At 32.9% G+C, this 23,981-nt stretch overlaps 3 protein-coding genes across 4 annotated transcripts; 2 read left to right on the forward strand and 1 right to left on the reverse strand.

Annotated features, from left to right (window-relative positions):
- Positions 1 to 7,097: 7,097 nt before the first annotated feature.
- On the reverse strand, positions 7,098 to 14,721 carry LOC11425791 (uncharacterized). Of its 2 annotated transcripts, XM_024770070.2 has the most exons (5): positions 14,628 to 14,721; positions 14,320 to 14,440; positions 13,762 to 14,016; positions 7,918 to 8,052; positions 7,098 to 7,849 (listed from the first exon to the last, which is right to left on the reverse strand). In XM_024770070.2, exons 3-5 carry the CDS (start codon positions 13,999 to 14,001, stop codon positions 7,253 to 7,255), a joined length of 972 nt encoding a protein of 323 aa, XP_024625838.1. In that variant the 5' UTR covers positions 14,002 to 14,016; positions 14,320 to 14,440; positions 14,628 to 14,721; the 3' UTR covers positions 7,098 to 7,252. The 2 variants fall into 2 exon arrangements, with proteins under 2 accessions (XP_024625838.1, XP_024625839.1); XM_024770071.2 differs by lacking the exon at positions 14,628 to 14,721 and having other exon boundaries at positions 7,918 to 8,046; positions 14,320 to 14,572.
- Positions 14,722 to 15,093: 372 nt separating this feature from the next.
- Positions 15,094 to 17,267, forward strand: LOC120577067 (E3 ubiquitin-protein ligase RGLG1). Its single transcript, XM_039827984.1, has 6 exons — positions 15,094 to 15,183; positions 15,366 to 15,426; positions 15,496 to 15,636; positions 15,746 to 15,859; positions 15,949 to 16,046; positions 17,139 to 17,267. Exons 1-6 carry the CDS (start codon positions 15,181 to 15,183, stop codon positions 17,265 to 17,267), a joined length of 546 nt encoding a protein of 181 aa, XP_039683918.1. The 5' UTR covers positions 15,094 to 15,180.
- Positions 17,268 to 18,041: 774 nt separating this feature from the next.
- LOC11426081 (uncharacterized) lies at positions 18,042 to 21,954 on the forward strand. Its single transcript, XM_039827477.1, has 6 exons — positions 18,042 to 18,065; positions 19,979 to 20,058; positions 20,142 to 20,253; positions 20,666 to 20,796; positions 20,904 to 21,078; positions 21,193 to 21,954. The coding sequence occupies exons 3-6, from the start codon at positions 20,194 to 20,196 to the stop codon at positions 21,826 to 21,828; spliced, it is 1,002 nt and encodes a 333-aa protein (XP_039683411.1). The 5' UTR covers positions 18,042 to 18,065; positions 19,979 to 20,058; positions 20,142 to 20,193; the 3' UTR covers positions 21,829 to 21,954.
- The last annotated feature ends 2,027 nt before the right edge of the window (positions 21,955 to 23,981 follow it).

The following is a 23,981-nucleotide window of genomic DNA, read 5'->3' on the forward strand; positions in this document are numbered from 1 at the left end:
TATGGCTATATATATGTGTATATTATATAATATAAAATATGTACATTAAAATTTATGTTAAAAATAGTGAAAGTGGTTGTCTAGGGTAGGTACTTTAATTGGCCAAAATGCCCTCTTTGAGATTTAAATAGTTACATGCATATGGTGTCATTTGTGGTGGATTATGTCTCTTTCAGCTTGAAATGTTTTTGGTTTTTGAGCTGGGTATATAATAAAGAACGAATAAACCATTAAATTGATCCCTATCTTTGTAAAGTCATTCTTAAATTAGTTTTAGACTCTATTAATATTTCAAACTAGTTCATATCTTTGTCAAAAGTTTTTCACTTAGATCCTTATCTTTATGTTTTTGTCACATGACGAGGGACCTAATTGAATTTTTTTTGACAAAGATAGGGATTAGTTTGAAATATTAATAAAGTCGGAGACTAATTTGAGAGTGACTTACAAAGAGAGAACCAATTTGATAGTTTACTCAATAAAGAATATCTCTTTTTGTTGAGTTGTGTTATTTTGAAATCAAACTTTTACAACAAATTACATGGTTAGTTGTGTTTTGTGGATGATTAAAGAGTTAAGATACATTTTGATATTCATTAACCATCTATTATGTGTAATCAATCATGTATTTAAATTAACCCTTAAGGGTTGGTTTGGTGGTGTAGGTTTGAGACTTAAGAGTGTGTTTGGTCTCAAGTTTAAATTCTCTGGTTGGTAACAATTTCTATGTTGGATAAATGATTTTGCTCTAATTTCATTTGAACCCTGCTAAATTGAACCACCAAATTAATCAATGGTTAAGTCAAATACTGAGTTTCCAAAAAGACCGTCTCTTTTTGTTGAGTTGTATTGTTTTGAAATAAAAAATTTACAACAACTTATATAGTTAATTATGTCTTGTCAATGATTAACGAGTCATGATATATGTTCATTAAACATCTACTATATGTAATTAATTATATATTTAAATTAACCCTCATGGGTCGACTTGGTAATTTGGGTTTGGGATTTAAAAGTATGTCTTTTGGATTTCACTTTCGAAATCTCTAGGTGGCAACTTATCATGTGTTGGTTCCCCCAAATTAGTCAATTTTTTGACCGGATACCAAATTAAAAAATCTATATTTAAAGGGAACTTCTACGGTACACCCGCAAATTAAGGTGTACCGGTACTCTTACTTCAAAAATTTATAAATTAACTATCAATTTTATGAAATAAAAAGCTATTTGTTGATATTTATATTTTAGAAAATATCATTTCATAAGAAAAAATCATCATTTCATTGTTTATAAAAATGATACTAATTTTTTTACATTTATTGTAAAGAATAATCAAAATTCTCTATTACGATTACTAAAAATTCAGAAAAATCAAATTTTATTTCGTCGATGTTTTTGATAAATAAGATTTAATTATTATAATTATAGGTGATAGAAAACAATTTTTCTCTTCAAAAAATCACACATTTAACTATTAATTTAATGATTTTGTGTACCAATACACTCATATCTTTGGGTGTATCATAGAATTTACCATATTTAAATTGTTGTCTAAATTATCATTTTTTCCCCTCTTCTCAATAACAAAACTTGATTTGCAAAAGAGGGAAGGTGGGCATGTTTATTGTGGATTCTGTGTATTTTTCTTGCAATGAAATTGTGGCTTAATGGTGATTTATTTGTGACAACAGAGATGGCATTCCATACCCATCATGTGAATACATGTGACAATTTTGTTACGGTAGTATAGGGTCCCACGTTTTAGGGGACCTTTGCATGTGTTTTGATTCTGTTCAAGTGGGTAATACAACATGGATTTGCAATGTTGGTCTTTAGTATTAGTATATGCTGCTTTTGTTCTATTTCCTTGCTTAACCAATTGAACAAATGCAGATAAAGGTGGTGCTTTGATTTTAAGATGGTTCATGTGACTCAAAATCAATTCAAATTTTTAATGGTATAATAATGAATTGTCACTAATTTGTAAGGTTCATGTGAAGGGATCCGACTTTGATTAGATTTAGAGATTTGGCATATCAAACAGTCCATTACTTTGTGTCTGGATCGGTGAAATGTTTGGGTGCATTCCAATTATGAAATTCCTATTTTCTTGAGACAAAAAAATAATTAAAAATACACTTATTTTTTCTTTCTAATTTTCATTACCACATTTTTCTTCATTTATACGGTGAAGATTATTTTTTACTATACCAAACTCCTCTGTTACATTTTAAATTTGAGAGAGCATCATTGTCTTTTATTTTTCTCGGTTACCATGATATTGATATAAAGTTTCTACCACCGTTTAACAAATACTAATTTCTGTCGAAAAATTTATGGGGCACACATGGTGGGCTTTTCCTCTCCCAACCGAATTTTTTCCGTACGCATAAATCAAGAATCAAATCCTAACCACATATTTAAGGGGTCCAAGTCTAAAGCCACTTCGATCAATTCATTGTTGGTAGAGCATTATTGTTTTTATCTATCAATAATATGAAATAACTACTCTTGTAACAAATGAAAACAGAGGAATATCATATTATTAGTAGTTAAAATTACATTATAAATTTGTACAAAAAAAAAGTAACATTATAACTAATGATGTGATTACAATATGAAGTGTAATAATAAATGTAGCCATTTGTAGTAAAAAAAAAAAATGTAGCCACTCAACTAACAATATGATCAATGACATAGATTTGTAAAGTCTACAAAATAATTCGGGAAAAGGATAAACTTACAAACTAAAATAGAAGCTATATATTCAATTTGATCCTTTAAGTCTTCGTGAACTTAGCTTAGTTCACATGGATAATGTATAATAATATATATCAGGTTCCGGGGTTCAAACCCTGACCACAAAAAATTTATGCTTTCAACTGTAGTACTTCAATAATGTCTTATCATGTTCTAGATGGCGGGTGTGATTACCATAATAGAGGCGTCTTCCTCACCAAACTTTAGTGGATATGTTGTGTTGGGGAATCTGCAGGCGTCTTTCCCAACACAGGATCCACTCCCACTCCGCCACTAAATTGAATTAGGGGCATTGGGAGTTCATAACTCCGAGAAAAATAATGGATTTAAATGTTATATGATCACAATGGAACAAGATATATATCACATCTTCATCCATAACTTTAAAACATTAAGTATAAGAGTCACACATTTTTTATCCAATATTTTACTCATTCACAAACAATACGAGACTTAACCACTCATTTGAAACTTAACACCATGAGAAAAGAATGAGATATATAAGGAATCAATAATATTCAATGTTTCCTACTTAAGAAATCAATAATATTACATTTACATTTCTTGAGGTCAATATGGAGTTACTTGGAAACTAATTATATTTTCTTATGACTTTTGTGCAACTAACGTGCTAGATAATTAGTATAAGATTTCTGACCCATAATTTTCTGCATATATGTTGTCAAAATTTGCTATACAGCCACCTTTCACTTGTCCTCTTTAGTGTTTCGGATATAGGCTATGAGAGTAATTAAATAATCTTAGTACAAACACAATGACAATGCTTGACTTTGGGCCTATCAAAAAAAAAAAATGCTTGACTTTGGGGGTAGCAACTATCCATATATAAACTTTTGTAAATTAAATCTATGATTAAATATGTTTTTAGTCCTTACATTTTGCGCCTCTTTAAAGAATAATCCATACATTTTATTAAATGTTTTTAAAATTCCTACATTTTTTCAGTCGTTAATAAAATTGATCCCTGCAGTCTATTTTTGCTGACCGGACACACAAAACATGTCACGTGGACGCCACTAGGAAGCCACATGGCCTCATTAATGACATGTCATGCCACATGTTAAAATCCTAATTTAAATAAAAAAATTAATATTTTTTATTTATCACACTTAAAAAATTAAAATAAAAAAAAGTAAAACAATCCCTCTTCTTCCACGTTCTCTCTTCCATCATTTTTCAATTTTTCATAAATGAAAATTAAAAAGAAGAGGGTTTGTTTAAACATAAATTTGCACTAAAGATTTTTTTTGTGAAATCAGAGGTAAGAATTTCGTTTGGTTGAGAAAGGAATCATCAAGATGCAGCATATTATCACAGACAAATAATAAATCTAAGGAGTAAAAATAGCCATACTGAGATTAAAGGGAAAATGGACCAAAAGCTGACCCACAAACCGAACTGAACCCAACCCCACCCCTTCACCGAAGAACGGAGCATGGCAGCGGATCTAGCAAGGTTCAGATATGTGAAACAACACCGACAGGAAAAAGGGTGGTGTGACAGCTAGAACAACAAGCAGCATCAAATTAACCATCTACAAAGAGGCGAGAAGGTAGCTTACATTCCAGAGAGAGGCGAGAGGATAAGGGGAAGAAAAGGAAATAGGATAAGCTTAGATTTGGGTTGGAGAGATAACAAATAGAGGAAGAAGAAGAAATGACATGAATTTGGGGATTGGAATCCAAACTGAAATGGGTTGGATCCATGGGTCGGGTTATTTTATCCATTTCATTTGGTCCAATCCATTTAAAAGGAAAAAATATATATTTAAAAATGCCACATCAGCATTCTTCGAAAGGACCAATTTTGTTAACGGTAGAAAAATGTAGGGATTTTAAAAATATTTAATGAAATGTAGGGACTATTCTTCGAAATGGCGTAAAATGTAGGGACTAAAAACATATTTAACCCTTAAATATATTAATAGTTTGTATTGATCTTCTACCAATTGATGCAATTAAATTAGCAATAGCTCTTTTTAACTGGTGTTCTCTGCACAACCGTAAAAAGACAGACATTTGCATATCATCATAAGTCATATATTTGATGTTCATAAGTCATTACATAGCCAAAAAAATAACATTACATAGCCATCAAGTCATCAAATCATTTGATGTTCTTAAGTGATTACATATCCAAAAAAGCATAAACTAAACAAGTTCAAAAAGTATTAATTAAACTAGTCGAAAAACATAATTTAAACATGCATCAATGCTTTGGAAATCCTGGAGTTGGGATAAACTCCATGTATTGGGGTTGAGTAGAAGCGGATGACCCATAATTTGGATTTGGAACTGTAATAACTCCAGGAGCAGTTGGATTTTGTGGAGCAAGACCCCTCAGCGGTGTTTGTTTATGCATGTCATTTGAAATCACTGGTCCTTTCATGCCATATCTCATTGTACTCATTCTCTGCAAATAAAATCAATAATATCAGCCCTTAAATTACAACAAAATCCATCAAATTAGTCCTCAAATTATAACAGTAAGTCTCAAATCGATCTAGGACAACATAGGTAATGGGTATAATTGAAAACACAGAAAAAATTACACCGAAAAGTTAAATCTCGAATTTTTACAATTTCCATCAATTTAGTCCTTGTACACGTGGCTGCCTTGTTGACATGTGTACAGGACAACACAGCATGCAATAGGACACATCATCACCACTAACGGAGCTTTTGGACGGAGAGACCATTTTGATGAACGTTTGTAAAATTCAGGGACTAAATAGATATTTCGTAAAATTAAGAGACGAATTTGGCCGATTTTTTAAAATTCAAGAACAAATTTAAGGTATTAGTCCCAAAACATTGATTAAAGTAGAAGAGACATGTAACATCTCATCTGCTTAGTGATATATCTGAGTTGATGTATAGTTAAGTTGGATAGTTCTGGAAAATCATGGATGTGAATGTGCTTGTGTATGAGTCTATAAAACTTGAACCGACAATTATTTCCATATGATCAGCAATTACACGTTTCCATATCAACATTTGTGAGATAATAAATCGCAATGTGTTATCCCCGTGAGCTTAGCTCAGTTGGTAGTGATATTGCATATTATATGCAGAGGCCGGGGTTCGAATCCCGAACACACCACTTCTCCACAATTTAATTGTTTGAACTCTAGCCACTAGACTACTGACAAAAAAAAAAAAAAATCGCAATGTGTTTTCTCTAAAAAAAAAAAAAAAAAAAAAAAAGGAAAAGCATATCGGATAAATGGAGAGAGAATATGATGTCTATACTTCTAAAACATGATTATCGCCGCCCTAACTACAAAAACCATGGCACACAATGGTTGGGTCACAAATTTGCAAAGAGAAATGATTATAAGCTGACGAATTGGTGGGAATAAATGAAAACATAGACGATAATACTCACAAGTAGAAGCGACATACAATGGTTGGTTGGGTCACAGATTCGCATAGAGAAATGATATTTGTACAACCACTTTGTAACAATTTTTAGATAACTTTCTCTCTTATACTCATATTATATTCTTACTCTCTTTTCATTCTCTCTCTCTCCATTGTTTTTAACCAATGAAAAAAGAGAAAAGGAAGGTTGTCAAATAGGTTGTACTAAATGGTTGTTCAAATATGATTGCTCGTTGCAAAATACCTAGTCAATGTTTGGAGAAATGATATTTGAACAACCATTTTTTACAACTTTTGTGACAACTTTCTCTCTCATACTCACATTATCTTTTTACTTTCTCTCTCTCTCTATTGCTTTGATTTTTGTGTCAATACCTCAACTCCAATGTTTTTGCTAGTCTGGCGGAATTATAGGTGTTTGGTGTTATTGGTTTGTGATAGGTTTTGACATTGGGTTCAGTCTTCCTGTGAAAGGACATTTTACAAATAGTGACTCTTTATGTCATGAGTGATCACTACTTCGTGGTATTAATCCAATTGCAGTGCTATTGGTGTTCCAAATTTTCCCCTTTTTTGCTATTTGTATGGTTATCTCTTTGACTGATGACATGGGTTGCTTGGAGTTACTCATATTGGATTTTGATTAAATATTGGAGTTTGCATGGCTTGAAAATTAGAGAAGAAATGTTCCTAGGTCACTGCTTGTTACGGGAGGTGAAATATTTGCAAGCAATGTTTATATTTCAACGGAAGCTAAACATTGTTAAGTAATGTGCAGCTTGGTTAGCTACACGTCTAATATGAGCAAAGCTAATAGAATTAAAGCTAGAATTTAGTTTGATACACTCGTTTACAAATGTCAAATTAAGGGATATGATATGAATCTAGTAGTGCCAAATGCCAACTCCAATTATGAGACGGTGCAAATGTGACTTGAACAAAATGTTAATAATTAATTAAAACACAAGTTTAGTGCACAAAGTGGTGCTACCAAGGAAAGGTTTTTTTTGGTGAACACCAATATATATTACATTACAAGCACATAATACAACACGAAACACAAGTTGCAAATTTAACTCCAATATTCTCTAAAATTTTCCACGAGCAAACACCCCAAAGACAACTATTCCGAGTATTGGAACACACATTGCGGTGATTGAATTGTGCGATTTAAGATGCATCAAAATAGCCCAGAAGATAAACACAACCCTCTGCACTCGGACGAAGGGTACACCAACAAGAATCATTATAGCAACGGCCCAAACAAACGCCATAAAACCAAAAAACCTGAGTGAGGACACCCATATTGGACCACGTTGGACCTTCATAAGTAATGGCTCGATCCACATGTCAAAGAAAAGGGAACCAAATAAAATGGTCAAGACTACAACAAATGAAACATATTGTGCAATTTCCTCACGTTTGTGCTTAAATTTAGGATATGATCTTGGCATGGTTTCCTTGTACTTATATGGATAATTACTACTAGTGGAGTTGTGTTGCAATTGTGAAGTTATTTTTCCATCCTTGGCTAATGGTTGTTTAAATTTGAAGTCAAGAAAGGGTTCATTGTTATGTAGAGACATCTTCTTGTTCCATGTAATGCTGTTTATTTGCCCCTCTTTATTAACGCAAATATGGAACTTCAAATGGTATGTTGTAGGACACTCTACAAAGAGAACATTCTGCGGTGTATAGAAAGTTAGAAGGAGGATTAGAAAACTCATACAAAGAAATAAGTTGAGCAAATTACCTGGAATTTGGGAGGCTCCAAACCAAAATGAATCCTTCTACTATTACCCTTAGAAAGACAGATATAAAAAACTTCAATGAGTCCTTGGTTTTGTAGTTCTCCTCGTTTAAAAGATGTTTGGATCAAATTCTGCAACTTAAGAATTAAAAATAAATTACACTTTAATGGTTGAAACACATGTTTCAATATAAGAAAAGAGAAGGATATCCATCTCTTGAAAGTTGCTCATTGGGATATGAGTACATGAAACTTAGAGATGATATTTAGCTTCGATGAGTAGTGGAACTAGTACAGATAGTAAAATCTTAGATTTTATGAGTCAATTTCAAACATAAAGTCTAACAAATTGGGGGGTTTTGTCTAATTATTTTATCTATTGGTGGGGTGATCTTAAATTAGTTTTCACAAGAATTGACCGGGAGGTCATTCTAGAAGACATTGTTAGGAATGGATTTGACTCTTCATAATTATGAGTTGATAACAATCATTATCATATATTTTAATTATTGTTATTATTGATATTTTGCTTATTTTTATATCAAAGTATTTATTAAAACGAGAAAACACAACATTTGAATATTTTTCTTGTCATCATTATTTATTTTCAAAGTCATCGATATTAAGATATTCTCTCTTTGATTGCACATATTTTGGCACCAATTTTGAGATGTTTCTAAAATATGTTGTTGTGATAATTTCTATTTTTGATATGTTGTAATGCATGGTTTTAAAATTTGTGTTTCTTGAAGATTTTGATTAGGATTTGGATTAGTATTTACTTATGATTATAAGTAGTAAATGTTTAATTGAGTTTTAATTGTACTAATTTTGACACAAGTTTCAATATGTTGTGAAATATGATTTTAGAGACGTTTTGAGAATTTTGTTTTAAGAATCACGATTATAATGATGATGACTTAGTTGCATCTAGTATGTGATCACAATTAGATAGAGTTACCCGTTAAATGAAGCCGCCCTATGGAAAGACCGCCATTAAGAGGAGATGGTTATCAACAAGACTTAAACTTCCTTTGAGAATGTTTTACGTTTTGTTTTGAGTCGAGAGAAAAGAGCTATCCGTTAGATGGAGCTACCACTAAGGGAAAGACCACTCTTTATAGGAAAGATCTATCAACTGTTGGAACAAAATGTGTTTAAAATTAACCCTTGAGAGTTTTGATGATAACAAGGTATTAAAAATTGTCAATTGGATATGCTAATATTTGTTCAAGTGTACAGGACTATAGACAAAATTTGATATCTTAAAAGGTCTTTGAAGAACAATAAAGAGCAAATGAATCAACAAAAAGGAAGCTTAAAGCGTTTGAAGAAAACTGCTCCTGAAGACAAAGTGCTCCTGAAGTGGTGAAGCCATCAGAAGCACGTTCATCAGAAGCTGCAGTTCATCAGGAGATGCAACTTAAAGCTTCAAAGGTTGTTCAACGGATTTAATCTCGTCTAAGTATTGCAGAAGATTGGAAAAGTGAAGCAACAACTATTTTGAAAGGATTTGAAGGCATTGGATGCTTATTCTTCAAAGAGCGTTGACAAAATACAATTGTACGAAGTGTACAACCACTACCTCCACTACTCTGTTTTTGTCTCTGCTACAAGACAAGAAAAACAGCTCTGCCTGCAACAATGTTCCCTCACAATGGAAATGCATTTGAAATTGATCCTTCATAGGACAATAACTATATCAGGCAAAAGATCACTGGTGATTGATCAAAGCTTCAAACGACTCTATTTTGAATGCGCTGGCAATTCACAATGTATCTTTCACACCTCCATATAAAGGAGTGAAGACTCAGAGTTACATACAGAACAGTACCAAGAACTAAAAGTGCTGAAACTCTACTGAAATTGTTCTGCATTCAAAAGTTCACTTAGAATTTCTTATCAACTTTCATATCTTAGATATTCTAAAGTCTTAAGATAATAATGATGATGACTTAGTTGCATCTATGTGATCACAATTAGATAGAGTTACCTGTTAAATGAAGTCGCCCTATGGAAAGACCGCCATTAAGAGGAGATGGCTATCAACAAGACTTAAACTTCCTTTGAGAATGTTTTACGTTTTTTTTTTTAGTCGAGAGAAAAGAGCTATCTGTTAGATGGAGCTACCACTAAGGGAAAGACCACTCTTTATAGGAAAGATCTATCAACTGTTGGAACAAAATGTATTTAACATTAACCCTTGAGAGTTTTGATGATAACAAGGTATTAAAAATTGTCAATTGAACATGTTAATATTTGTTCAAATGTACAGGACTATAGACAAAATTTGATATCTTAAAAGGTCTTTGAAGAACAAAAAAGAGCAAATGAGTCAACAAAAAGGAAGCTTAAAACGTCTGAAGAAAACTGCTCCTGAAGACAAAGTGCTCCTGAAGTGGTGACGTCATCAGAAGCAAGTTCATCAGAAGCTGCAGTTCATCAGGAGATGCAACTTAAAGCTTCAAAGGTTGTTCAACGGATTTAATCTCGTCTAAGTATTGTAGAAGATTGGAAAAGTGAAGCAACAACTATTTTGAAAGGATTTGAAGGCATTGGATGCTTGTTCCTCAAAGAGCGTTGACAAAGTACAATTGTACGAAGTGTACAACCACTACCTCCACTACTTTGTTTTTGTCTCAGCTACAAGACAAGAAAAACAGCTATGCCTGCAACAATGTTCCCTCAGAATGGGAATGCATTTGAAATTGATCCTTCATAGGACAATAACTATATCAGGCAAAAGATCATTGGTGATTGATCAAAGCTTCAAACGACTCTATTTTGAATGTGTTGGCAATTCACAATGTCTCTTTCACACCTCTATATAAAGGAGTGAAGACTCAGAGTTACTTATAGAACAATACCAATAATTAAAAGTGCTGAAACTCTACTGAAATTGTTCTGCATTCAAAAGTTCACTTAGAATTTTTTTATCAACTTTCATATCTTAGATATTCTAGAGTCTTAAGAGTCTGTATCTGATTTGTATTGTGAACACCACTGATTGTATATCAAGTGTTCAACCTCAAACATTTTTCTTGTGTTACTGTTTGAATCGAGAAGTCTTTTGCAGTTGTGCTTGAGCAATAGAAGTCTCTTGATTGTGTTCAGGAGCATAGGAAGTCTCTTGCAGTTGTGCTTGAGCAATTTGAAGTCTCTTGCTAGTTTTAGCAGTGAGCAGTTGTAATCAGATATTACATAGTGAACTCTCCTTGGAAGTGCAAGGGGGACAGGACTGACTTCCAGTTTGTGGAAGGAACCTATATAAATTGTTCTCTCTCTCTCTCTCTCTCTCTCTCTCTCTCTCTCTCTCTCTCTCTCTCTCTCTCTCTCTGTGTGTGTGTGTGTGTTTTATCCGTTGCATCTAGTTCTGAACATCACTTCAGACGTAGAACTCTATCTGCTTCTAATCAGTGTATTCAACTTAGGAGAAAAAGAAAACACAACTCAACCCCCCCTCCTCCTTGTGTTTTTCTCACCTTCATCAACAAGATGGAGCTAGTTTTCGGGTTACTCATTTGATTATTTTCACTAAATTGAGATTTTTTAAAGATTTTTATTATGATTTTCATCAATACTTCTTTTAAAGACTTGTCATCTTATTTTCAACCTCTTTACAATATTGGACAATTCTTTCTTATTTAATACAAATCAGTCGAACTATCCAACACCCTTATTAAAAGTATATCGATTTAGTTAAGGTTTTTAGGCGTCAATTATAAATAAAATTCATTATATTCAACCATATTTATTATTTTGTTCTAAAAATGTTCTTATTTATCTGAGAATTTATTGGAGAGTCCGGAAAAGTCGGAGGCAACAATATGTCAATACTTCAGCCGCAAAAATACTTCTCTTGATGTCAATTATATTTGATGATGTTTTTTTCATTTTATGTGTAAATTTACTGTTTACATAGCAAGAGCGTGAATGTGAGTCACATTTTGTTTTTTCTTCAAAAATATGTGAGTCACAATTTTTGTCTTATTTTTAAATATATGAGTCACAATGTTAATGTAGTTTCGGAGCATATTTTTTTAAGTTGTTCTCAACATGCAGTAATAATAACTAGGGTTAATATGTTTTTCGTTCATATAAAAAAATTTATTTGAAGTTTTAGTTCTTATAAAAGAAATTCATCAATTTTTTACCCCTAAAAATTTTTCTACCCTCAATTATGGTTCTGTTTTTAAATCAAATCATGTGTATACTTTACATTTTTGAATGAATTTTTATCGAGATATTTATGATATTCGCAAAAAAAAATTAATTTTTTAACATGATATTAATTAAATATGAAGTTTTAAGCGGTAAAAATTCAAATTTAATTCATCACTTGATAAAAACAATTTAACTTTTGCAAGAGAGATTTCTATAACGTTCTAAACATTGTGACAGAATTATTTTGAGGGAATAAAGATTTACGAAAAGTTTTACCGGGACTAAACTTTTATTTAATGTTTGTCCATGAAGCTTGTCGAATTATGAAGTATTAGTTCGTGCACATGTCATGATTAAAATTTTGGGTTGTGACAATGGTAACAGTAAAAATCCACCCCAAAAAATGGTAATAATCTCTGAAGCCCCGATACTACAAAAATGGTGAAGTATCGTATCCGACACGTATTCGATACCGATACGCCCCGATACGTTCCGATACGGGTATCGAAAAAGTATCGGGCAATTAATATTTATTTTTTTGAAAAACAATGACTGATACGTGTCGGATACGTCCCGATACGCGTATCGGAGAAGTATCAGACAATTAATATTTATTTTTTGAAGGAAAAAAATGACTGATACGTGTCGGATACGACTAACTAACTTGTACTCCGACACAGCTTACTTATACTCCGACACCTATCAAGTCTGGCAGCGCTATCAAAATCATATTGTCTCTTCTAATCTAAAAAAATAGGGTTTCTCGTCACCACATAGCAATAGCTATTCTCTCTTCTAACCATTACCACCGATTGAATTCTACTATGTTTCTCTTCTCTCGATGTTATGTTTCTTCTGCCGTTTGTTTTCGATATAAATTAGTGTTAACTGTTAAATAGTCAACATTAGACAAAGATGTTCTTTTTTTTATAGTACTTATGATGTTCTCTTTGGATGGTACTAATGATGTTTAGCTATATTCTATCTAATTTGTGCGGAAAAAACATGTAATTGTCACTTGTTTTGATCATTTTCATTAATGTGAATGTTTGTTTATCATCATTTTTAGTTATGTTTATACATTGTGCACTTATACTATTAATTTTAAATTTAATTTTGGTTTATTGATGTGTTTAACCCTTGCAATTAGGCGGCATTTAAAAATTCGTCCCTGTAATTGCTAATCCTGGCATTTTAACCCTGCAATTGTTAATCGTTTAAAATTTGGTCCTTGGACCAAATTAATCACTGCCACGTCACTAATTTGATGACGTGGCAATCACTGTTACACATGAAATTCCAATTTTGCCCTTAAGAAGAGGACAAAATATTGAAGAAAGAATTGGAAACCCAGGGGTAAATTTGGAATTTCATGTGGCGTGGCAGTGATTAAGTGGGGAGAGGGACGAAATTTTAAATGATTAACAATTGCAGGGTTAAAATGCCAGGATTAGCAATTACAGGGACGAATTTTTAAATGCCGCCTAATTGCAAGGGCTAAACACATCAATAAGCCTTTAATTTTTTAATAACGTATTGATGCCGTATCGTATCGGGAATTTTGAAAATTTTCCCGTATCGCTGTATCGGTATCGTATCGGTATCGTGTCAGGTATCGGGGCTTCATAGGTAATAATGAATCTAGAATGAGAACTCATACAAAGCAATAAGTTGGCAACCTACCAGGATATTGGAAGGCCTCAAACCAGAATGAATGGCCTTAATATTTCCTCCACTTGAACCCTTATTTTGTATAAGAACATCATCATCAATTTGCTTGCACAGAAGATATTCAATTTTGCTTCCTAAATTTTGAAGTTCATCCAAACAGAGGATTCGCTGGTTCACAACAGCTCCAAATATTTTCAGCTCATCAATTAAAGTCTTTATGCTCTCACAAAAAAATTTAGTCTCTATTTCCATCTTATCAAATTTCCCCTGTTATCCATAAAAAAGAAATGCGTACATGTTGCACAGATTCAGCTTTATTTTATGTATCACTCCACAATTACAATAGTCAAGAATAATATATAAACATCCTAAGCTAGATTATGCTACATCCTATATTGTTAGGGTTTATGAAAAGATTCACATAGCAGTTTCATAAATTTCAACATAAAAACTAGTAAAAATAAACATATAAAATTTCTACAGAATCTTTAAAAGGTTGATGGTTTTATTATATTTTTTACATAGAGAAGAGAATAGGGAACTGGAATGGATGTGAATAATTTATCGTACCTAACAATCTTGAACGAAGCTATTGAATAAGATGAATCTTAGAATGTTGATTTGAGGATGAAGCTGTGAGATTCCAAATATATTTGTCAGGTCAACTCAAGATGTCGTCTTCAAACTTTTCCTGGGTTTTTGGAAGGGATATTAGAAGATGAAATATAGTAAAGGATTATGGATGATACATGGTCTTAAATTAGTGTGAAAACAAACAAGTAAGTCTCTTGTTTCAGTGTGAAAAACAAACTATTAAGAACACTAAAGTCAGTCAGCATGTAGAGAGGGAAATTTCGAGCAAGAGCAAAAGCAAGTACCTTTTCTTTTTGTTGATATGAAAAAAGAGATTATGAGGGACAGCAAAGATTCTGGGAAATTTACATGAAGAAACGCTTGTTCAAAAAAATAAAAGTTAGCTGAAGAATTATAGGAAAGGAAAATGCTGATTTCCGTTGAATCCGGAATTAAAATTGTTGGGTCATAAGGGAAGCTTGAGGGACCGCCCCACAGAGGCTAACCACACTAGTAAGAGATAGGTCACACTCTTACCCAAAACCTTCCATCAATATATTTACAGGTCTTTCACTTATAAAGTGTTCAACTTTTTCCTGATGTGAGACATATAACTCACACACAACAAAAATTACGCAAAATATTTTGCCAAGTATTGTTTAACCCCACCACGTCCACTTTTTATTTATTCTATTTCAGAAATTTCTGCGCCCCTTCGTAATTTTTTCTTCTTTTAGTATTCATTCTGAAAAGAGAAGAAACATCGCATATATTCCTTTAAGGGTGGAGGGGGAAGCGAGGAAGTTGTAGTATTTTTTTAAACAAAAAGTTCAAGAGTACACACTGCACTGCAACAGCATGGTCATCACCACAACATTAATTAATTAATTAATTATTTACCTCGTTTTTTTAGTGTTGATATTCATGTGACTTGGCTGAAAAGAATGTTGCTATTTATTTTGCCAAGATTATTTATTCTTTATCATTGTATATCAATTCATAATATTCTAGTTTTTTTTTATACTTATAATATCTGATTACAGGTGATTGAATCTCCCAAACTTATTTTTGGAATTGATTTCAGCCAGAGCAATCAGTTGACAGGTTAGGCCATATTTATAAATAGTTTTGTTGTAAACCAAGATTTTAATTTAAGCATTATGTTGGTTTCAGGAAAGTATTCGCTTATCAGACAAAGTTTGCATGACATTAGGAATGTTCCAAATTCGTGTGAAAAAGCAATATCCATTATTGGAAAAAAGTTCTCTCCATTTCTGGATGATAACTTGATTCCTTGTTTTGGATTTGGGGATGGTATGTGTCTCTCTCGCTCTCTCTCTCTCAAATTTATCGCTCAGACGGTCACAACTCAGAAATTTGTGAATTTTTGTTCGTAATTTAAAATCAAAATGTGCTACGGCAGCATCAACAAGTGATCACGATGTCTTTAGTTTCTATCGAGACGAAAGATTTTGCAATGGACATGAAGAAATTTTGAGTCGGTATAGGGAAATTCGTCCTAATATTCAACCTGCAGGTTATATTATATGTTGTTGTTGATTATTATAATTTTTGGAATTCATGTTATAGAGAGTGACCTAATCATACTTATGTTTTTAACATCAGGCACTACATCCTTTGCACCTATCATTGAAATGGCTACGAAAATCGTTGATCAGAGTGGAGGCAAACACCATGTTTTGGTGATAATTTCAGATGGTCAGGTATATATTCTTTTCTCTATCCCTCCCTTATGTACATACGTACGTACGTATGTATGTATGTATGTATGAATACATGCATGGATGTATGTAGAGTTTTTTTTGAACAAATCACAAAGACCAGGAGAAATACTTGGTTAAGCACAATACTAAACATTACATGTTAGTCACACACCCTTAAAACTAAAAAAAAAAAGGATTATAGTGATTGATGTGACTATTATCTTTTAATTTTTTTGATTTATGTATATGTGAGTTTAAATTTGAGGTCTAAATGTTTGTGCCTACGTAAGACTGTCTCCAAAGATTGAATTGCTATGAAAACACAAGAGGTTAACGTGGTGGAACCTTTCCTCTCACCGTCAAAATAAGAGAGAAATATATTATCTCTCATCCAACCTTTATTTTTTTCTCTCACACATGCCAAAAAGGTTAACGTGGTGGAACCTCTCCTCTCACCGTCAAAATAAGAGAGAAACATATTATCTCTCATCCAACCTTTATTTTTTCTCTCACACATGCCAAAAAAAAAAATGACACATTGTTTTTTTTCTCCACAAGAAATGAATCACACTCATATGCAAATCAATGCAAATACATACCACATGAATTAACATGTATAAAATAGATCATTCGCCTTTTAAAAAAATGGTTAAATATATTTTTGATTTCTATAAATATATTAACTTTTCGTTTTAATTTCTTTAAAAAAATTATTCGACTTTTAAACCTCAAAAAGTTTCACATCTTCACTTTTGATCACTACTTTTAAGTAAACTCATATGTACAAGGGAAAAGATTGGTAAACACCCTTTAAAGGGTGTACCTCCCATACACACGCTGACATGACACATTTCTAATTAAAAATTTAAAAATAAAACATAAAAAATTCATTCTCACTTCTCTTCCTCTCTAACGCAAACTCTCTCTTTTTCTCACTCAACGAGTCTCATCCTCTCTCTCACATTCAACTCTGCAGCCTCCAAACTCTCTCTCTCTCTCTCTCTCTCTCTCTCTCTCTCTCTCTCTCATCTCCTTGGATTAGATCCGTGGCAGTGGTACACGTAAACATTTGAAATTCTTGATCATTTCTAGTGGCAGCAGATTCAGATACAATATCCAAAAGGACCCATCTGCAACTATTCCAAATCTGATGAGTTTTCAGTTCTCATCTCTTCTCCCATGCCTGAACGCTCCATCTCTTACATGAATTTTCAGATTTAAATCTGATGACCAGAAAAATAGTGGACGGCGGTTGGTGTGATGGACGACGGCGTCGACAGTGGTGGAGTGTGCGACGACGGTTGGTGTGTTGGATGGTGAGGAGAAGAAAGAGAAAAGAGGATGACAGTTGTTGACTGTGTTGGACAATTTTGTCCCCTTGTTTTTTTGAAATGGACAATTTTGTCCCCTTGAAGTGGTAGGATGGTGCATGCCACGTTAGGATGTATGGGTATAATTACTCTATGTATAATTCATAATCTTGAATACATTTAGCAGAAAAGTTTCTAATATTATAAAAATCTCTTAGAAAAAATATATTCTTTTTTAACAAAAACATGAATTAAATATGAATTATTATATTTTTGGCTGTTAAAATTTAATATTTATTTCATGTTCTGTTAAAAAATTCTAAAAAAATTTTTTTTGAAGAGATTTTAACAATATCCTACACAATTTCATTAAAAAAATACACATGAGTTGACTTAAAAATAGAAACCAAAAGTTGAGATCGATATTTTATAAGGACTAAAAGTCAAAAGAAAATTTTAGACGCACTAAAACGAAAAATTTATATATTTATAAGGACCAAAAACATATTTATCCTTAAAAATATAACATCCCCGTTAAATTGATTTCCATGTACATAACAAGATATATACTATACACACAAATAAAAGTATCCATACCACATGAATTAACATATATACACTGATAAAAAAAAAAAATATATAGATTGATTAAGCGATCGCATGACAATAGCTTTGACATAAGACAAGCTCGTCTGCGAACAAAGAGGACGTGAACATACTACCTCTATATATATATATATATATATATATATATATATTCACTTTTTTAAGGAGTAAGTTAACAATATATACCCACTTGATTATTTACATTCACTTTTTTTAAGTTTTATCAAATTATTTTATACCTATATTGATAGTTATTTGAACTCACTTTCATCATTCCAAAATGACACACAAGTTTTTTTTGGATAAACAAACATAGGAAAGTGAGTGTAATTAATAAAATGGATGTCACATATTTAAAGAAGAGTGGAGGTAAATTAGCAAAGTGAGTGTTAATAATTTAAAGAAACTTACAAAACTAACCCTCAACTACAACTTTTAAATAACAAAAGGTTGGTGGTTTTAGTCAAAGTCAAGTGGGTGTAGATTGTCAATCTAATCTTCAGTAATTTTATGTTGGTGTAAATTAGCAGTCTTAGATACACATATTCACACACATGAGATCTCTAGCGCTCGCAAAGTAGAAATCATATCTCTCTTGTAGGTTCTCTTACACAAACAAGAAAAAGTGCGACTCACACACAAATACAAAATCAGCTATTGAGTGAGAGAATAAGAGAGGGGATTGGACACCACGACACATCTAATGTTAAAGGTGTCCGTGTTTCATAAGTCTTACATGTATAATTTCCACTGGTTTCCACATATGCTGGTTAGATTCAAGTTTTATGGGTCAACATACAACCCAGTTTAACTTTATAACCACATGTCATCATTATAAGTTTATTTATAATCTCATAAGAAGGAAATAAATTTTAAACGAGAATCAGAAAATTTCGTTTTAAATTTTAGCGTTGGAGTATGAGATTCCCATTATGAAGGATGAAAAGTATCTGACACCATTTTTGGTGCCTCAACTTTTCTTTACTATCTTGGATTTGTTTTGATATAGTTGTAAAGGTGATAAAATGGATGGATTTGATGAATATAGATTTGGATCATAATAGATGGATCAAAAAAATTCATTAATCCATTATAATCTACTATATTTCTTGTGGAAAAAAAATCATCAAATTCATCCATTAAATATAATGTCCATCCAATTCATCCATTACTAGATTTTACCATCCATCTAATAAAATGTGTTATTTTTTTAATTTGTTTCACATTAATATTTTGTTGATAAATTGGTGCAAAAAATAAACATATTCAGCCCAATATATATTTATGTATAAGCCCAAAATATTTTTTTAACCAAGCCCAAAACAAATTTTAAATAGTTAATAATTAAATATATATACACTAAAAGAAAAAATTAAATATATAATAATCACCGGTGGTGCACTATCATTGACCGGCGACCACATCCGTTGACCGGCATTGACCATGGCGGTGGGCGGTGGTGGTTCGGTAAAAAATCCGGCGATATGTGGTTGTTCAGCACAGCCCACGGGGGTCGGCGGCGGAGCTCTGGTGTTGACCGGCCATGCCCCGACGTTGACCACCACCTATATTAAATTAATAATATTTAAATATTAAAAAATAAATTTTTTCTGTCAGTTTATTTAATAAATTAATTTTATAATTATTTAAATAAAAAAAGATTAATATTATTTGAAATTATGCATTGGATTTTTATTTTTTAAAGAGGTGATCCAATGAATTTTTAAAATAAGGTGGATGGATTAGATGGATATAGATCTCATGAATCATATTGCTACCCATAATTATTTGTATGTAAACAATTTTTTTTATATATTTCTTCCTTATATAATTTTAAAAATTTCAGATAACAATAAATATGAGCAGAATCAAACAAACAGGGAGTTTATTGTTAATTTTCACCAACCAAAGTTTTAACGACAAAGTGGAGATACTGTTGGTTCATTCCCCACCTGATAATTTGTTATGATTTGCTTCCGGAACATCTTATGCAATATATACATGACTTTTGTGCAGGTAATAAGACGTAATGACGCTCAACATGGGAGCCTTAGTTCACAAAAGCTTCATACAGTGGATGCCATTGTTGAGGCCAGGTGAATATGTTGCAAGGAATTATTCTCAAAAATGTTGTATTTTTCAAATATCTTGTCTTATTTATCTGCTTAATTTGTCACAGAAAATTTCCTCTTTCAATCATATTGGTTGGTGTTGGAGATGGACCTTGGGACATGGTGAAGGAGTTTCAGGACAATATCAAAATGCAAACTAGGACCTTTCATAATTTTAAGGTAGATAATGTACGAAGCACGGACCCCTCTAGCATTAGGTGTGTCGCGGTGTCCGACACGTGTCAATGTTCACACTTGTATGACACTCATATGACACGTGTCGGACTACCTCAAACTGGTATCCTAATTTATTTATTTTTGTATCGACACTTCTTGGGTCGGTGTCTGACACTTGTATGACACTCATACCACACATGTCGAACAACTCGAACAAGTGTCCCATTTTTCTTCTTCTTTGCTTTGACACGCCTATGTAGCAGTGTTAGTATCCTATGTTTTTTACATTAGCGGTATCGACGAGTTCATGTGAGTGTCTGTGTCAGAGTCAGTGTTTCGTAGATCATGAATATTAATAGTTGTTCAAATGCCGTAAATGATTGGAATTCATTGCATAATCTCTTTGTGCATCTAGTTTGTGAATTTCACGGAAATTATGTCAAAGTCAAACAACATTTCTCCTTCACTAAAAGAGGCGGAAATTCTTCTTGCAATCAGGGAAATTCTTTTTCAGTATAAGGCCGCAAAAGAGCTTGGTCTACTAGGGTAAAATTTTGATTAATGGCCTCCAATATTATTCTCTTGCGTTTTTCAAATTCAAAATATGAGGTGTTAAGTTCATTTCTGACAAAAATTTGTTGATATCCTCACAGAGTTGCCCTCCCAACACCCTCAGCATCTAGGGGCACTTCAAAACCATATTATAGGTCAGCATCTTTTCCCAGTGCAAGTTCAAGACCTTATCAATCTGCTAGTTTTGAGGGGAGAGCACCTTTTTACCCCAACGACAACAATCTAGCAAGCCCGAGTTCTACTTATTACAATAAGGTAAACTATAAAATAGGGAATATCTCGAGCTCCTTAGTTTTGATGGCATGCCACATAGGAATGCTGATATTATTCTGAAACTACTTTGATTCGATATTTCATGTTTTTCTTCAGGCAAAAAGAGAATCTGGTCTTCCTTTATCCTTGAAAAAATTAGGAAACACACGGGAAAAGAAATCGTTGACATGGAAGGCGTTTATAAGTCACGCATGTGACAGTGTGCTTGACATTCCTCCCAAGTATCACTGGGCCTTACTGCTGATATGTGTTAGTTTCCTCAGTTATCAAGCAAAAAACACAACTGCTCCATTTGAATATTTCCAACTGGAAAAAACAATTAAGGCACCACCACAAACACTAGTACTTGCCTTTGGGGAAGCATTTGAAGTATTCTTTCCAGAAATAACACACATCACAAAGTTCATGTTGTGTTATTTTCTGACTCTGATGTTGGTTTGTTCACTACAACTTGGACTGCAGATTTTCTGTATACTACTAATAATTTCTGCACCCCTTTTTTACTTTCCCGAGCTGGTTCGCAGGGCTTCAAAGGTTGGTGTTGATTGTGGATTGTTCGAGTTGCCTCTAATATGGTTTGCAACTTTAGGGGCCGTTGGGCTTTCCCTTATTTGTGGGATATTGACATTACTATTAGCTTACTTGAGCTGGAGGTTCCTATCTAAAGGGAAACAAAATGTTGAAGATGTTGATGTTAGTTTAGAGGAATTGTCGGAGATTTTACAAGTATAGAAGTGAGGATATGATGGTGGTTTAAACGTGGTGGCGATGATCATGTAAAAATTATCCTATTTATAAAAGACATTGAGTATAGATTTTTTGGATGGTTTGTATTGTTTTTGGTGGCCAGTCACCTATCGAGTTTAGATCCTCTCAATTTCTTAGAATAAATGACAATTTCTATTACTATTACCATTTATTTAAGGAATAGAGAGGATATCTACTTCGGCCTATCACCACCACAACTATTATTAATTAAAAATTTGTTTCTGTTTAACCATTGTCTACAAAATTCAATGCAATATTAATTAAAAATAGGTTACATAATCGTCCATGAGATTTTGGAACCCTGTGTGAAATTCAAACACTTTGCGCGATTCAAGTTTTAATTCATATTCTCTTAAAAACTTTCAAAGCTTTCTGGAATGAGAAAATCAAAATATCTTATGAATATGCAATGTCCTAAAGTTTCAAATTGAGGATATGACATATAAAGTAGTTGGGCACTATTAGATTGCAAATGTGAATACTAACTCCAATAAAATTTATCAATCCAATTGAACGTGAACGATCACAGTTTTAATTAAAATGACAAGTTTGGTATTCAACAGCATACGTCACACTAGTGCTCCCAAGGCAAGTTATTACAACAATATATTACAATCACATATTACAACATGAAACACAAGCACATAAATGAAAATTTTGCTCATTTAACTCCAACATTGTCTAAACTTTTCCACTGCCAAACGCGTTTGCAACACTTATTTCAACACACTCTCTTATTGGTTTAATACAATAAAAAAGTGAGTGTTAAAAATAGTGTGTTAAAACAAGTGTTGCCAACATTACTCTAATTTAAGATGCATCAAAATGGCCCAAAAGACGAGTACAACACTCTGCACACGGATGAATGGTACACCAACAAGAATCATGATTGCAACGGCCCAAACAAACACCATAAAACCAAAAAGCCCTAGCAAGGAGTCCCATATGGAAACACTTTGGACCATCACATGTGGTGGCTTGATCCACAAGTCAAGGAAAAGACAACAGAAAATAATGCTCAAGACTACAACAAATGAAACATGTTGTGCAATTTCCTTACGTTTCTGCTGAAATATAGGATATGATTTAGGAATGGTTTCCTTGTGGTTCTTATGGAAAAATGACTTCAGGTAATGAGATTCCTCTCCGAGGAGCTGTGAAAAAATGACCACAATGTAAAAGAGCACAATGAAGAAAAGCAAAGTAAAAAATGTATGAAAAAGAAACGAAGACAATAGTAATATCTTTTAGAAATGATAAAACTCATACCAGTTTCATAAATTTCAGCATAAAAGCTTGTAAAATGACATGCTAAGAACTGATAAAAGAAAACTAGAAATGGATGTGTATAACGTACCGAAACATTTTTCTCATTCGAACTCATCTTATCGTCTTCAAACTTTCCCTGCGGAATTTGAACAGCCATCGAATCAAAGCTTAAAAGATGAAACAGAAGTAGTGGTTCTGGAACTTCAAGGATAACAAAAGTTTAAATCCCTATGAACAAGCAATATCCATTATTGGGAAAACCTTGGCTCCATTTGCCGAGGATAACTTGATTCCTTGTTTTGGATTTGGGGATTCATCAACACATGATCAAGAAGTCTTCGGTTTGTATCCGGATGAAAGACTTTGCAATGGATTTGAAGAAGTTTTGAGTCGGTATAGGGAAATTGTTCCTAATATTCGACTTGCAGGCCCTAGATCCTTTGCACACATTGTTAAAACGGCCACGGCCATTGTTGAGCGGAGTGGAGGCCAATACCATCATGTTTTGATGATACTTGCAAATGGTCAGGTAAGGTATTCTATTATTTATTTATACAGCAGAAAGACTCGATTGCTTCTTACCGAGTTGTTTCTCTCTTTAAATCTAACGGTATCTACTACTGCAGTACTATACTGCAACTGTAGAAAGATCCAAGTTCGGATGTTGGTGGTAGAACTAATCTTAAGAAGTTGGCGCAGGTAACAAGAACTCGACATGGAAGGCTTAGTCCACAAGAGAGAAAAACAATGGATGCCATTGTTGAGGCCAGGTGATTATTCTCAATAATAAATGTTGTAACTTTACAAACATCTTGTCTTATTTATCTGCCTACTTTGTTGCCACAGTA

The sequence above is a fragment of the Medicago truncatula genome, chromosome 7 (genome assembly GCF_003473485.1).
Source record: "Medicago truncatula cultivar Jemalong A17 chromosome 7, MtrunA17r5.0-ANR, whole genome shotgun sequence".
Taxonomy (NCBI): Eukaryota; Viridiplantae; Streptophyta; class Magnoliopsida; order Fabales; family Fabaceae; genus Medicago; species Medicago truncatula.

What these genes read in the sequence shown, in the direction of transcription:
- LOC11425791 (XM_024770070.2), bottom strand. Translation starts at nt 14,001, where the DNA reads ATGGAAATAGAGACTAAATTTTTTTGTGAGAGCATAAAGACTTTAATT. An exon ending in TGAGGCCTTCCAATATCCTG is followed by an intron (nt 8,053 to 13,761) that starts GTAGGTTGCCAA and finishes TTAATTCTTAAG; the next exon opens with TTGCAGAATTTGATCCAAAC. An exon ending in TGGAGCCTCCCAAATTCCAG is followed by an intron (nt 7,850 to 7,917) that starts GTAATTTGCTCA and finishes TATACACCGCAG; the next exon opens with AATGTTCTCTTTGTAGAGTG.
- LOC120577067 (XM_039827984.1), top strand. An exon ending in TTGTTTTGGATTTGGGGATG is followed by an intron (nt 15,637 to 15,745) that starts GTATGTGTCTCT and finishes GTGCTACGGCAG; the next exon opens with CATCAACAAGTGATCACGAT. An exon ending in TGATAATTTCAGATGGTCAG is followed by an intron (nt 16,047 to 17,138) that starts GTATATATTCTT and finishes GATCATTTCTAG; the next exon opens with TGGCAGCAGATTCAGATACA.
- LOC11426081 (XM_039827477.1), top strand. Translation starts at nt 20,194, where the DNA reads ATGGTGAAGGAGTTTCAGGACAATATCAAAATGCAAACTAGGACCTTT. An exon ending in GGACCTTTCATAATTTTAAG is followed by an intron (nt 20,254 to 20,665) that starts GTAGATAATGTA and finishes TTGTGCATCTAG; the next exon opens with TTTGTGAATTTCACGGAAAT. An exon ending in GTTCTACTTATTACAATAAG is followed by an intron (nt 21,079 to 21,192) that starts GTAAACTATAAA and finishes GTTTTTCTTCAG; the next exon opens with GCAAAAAGAGAATCTGGTCT.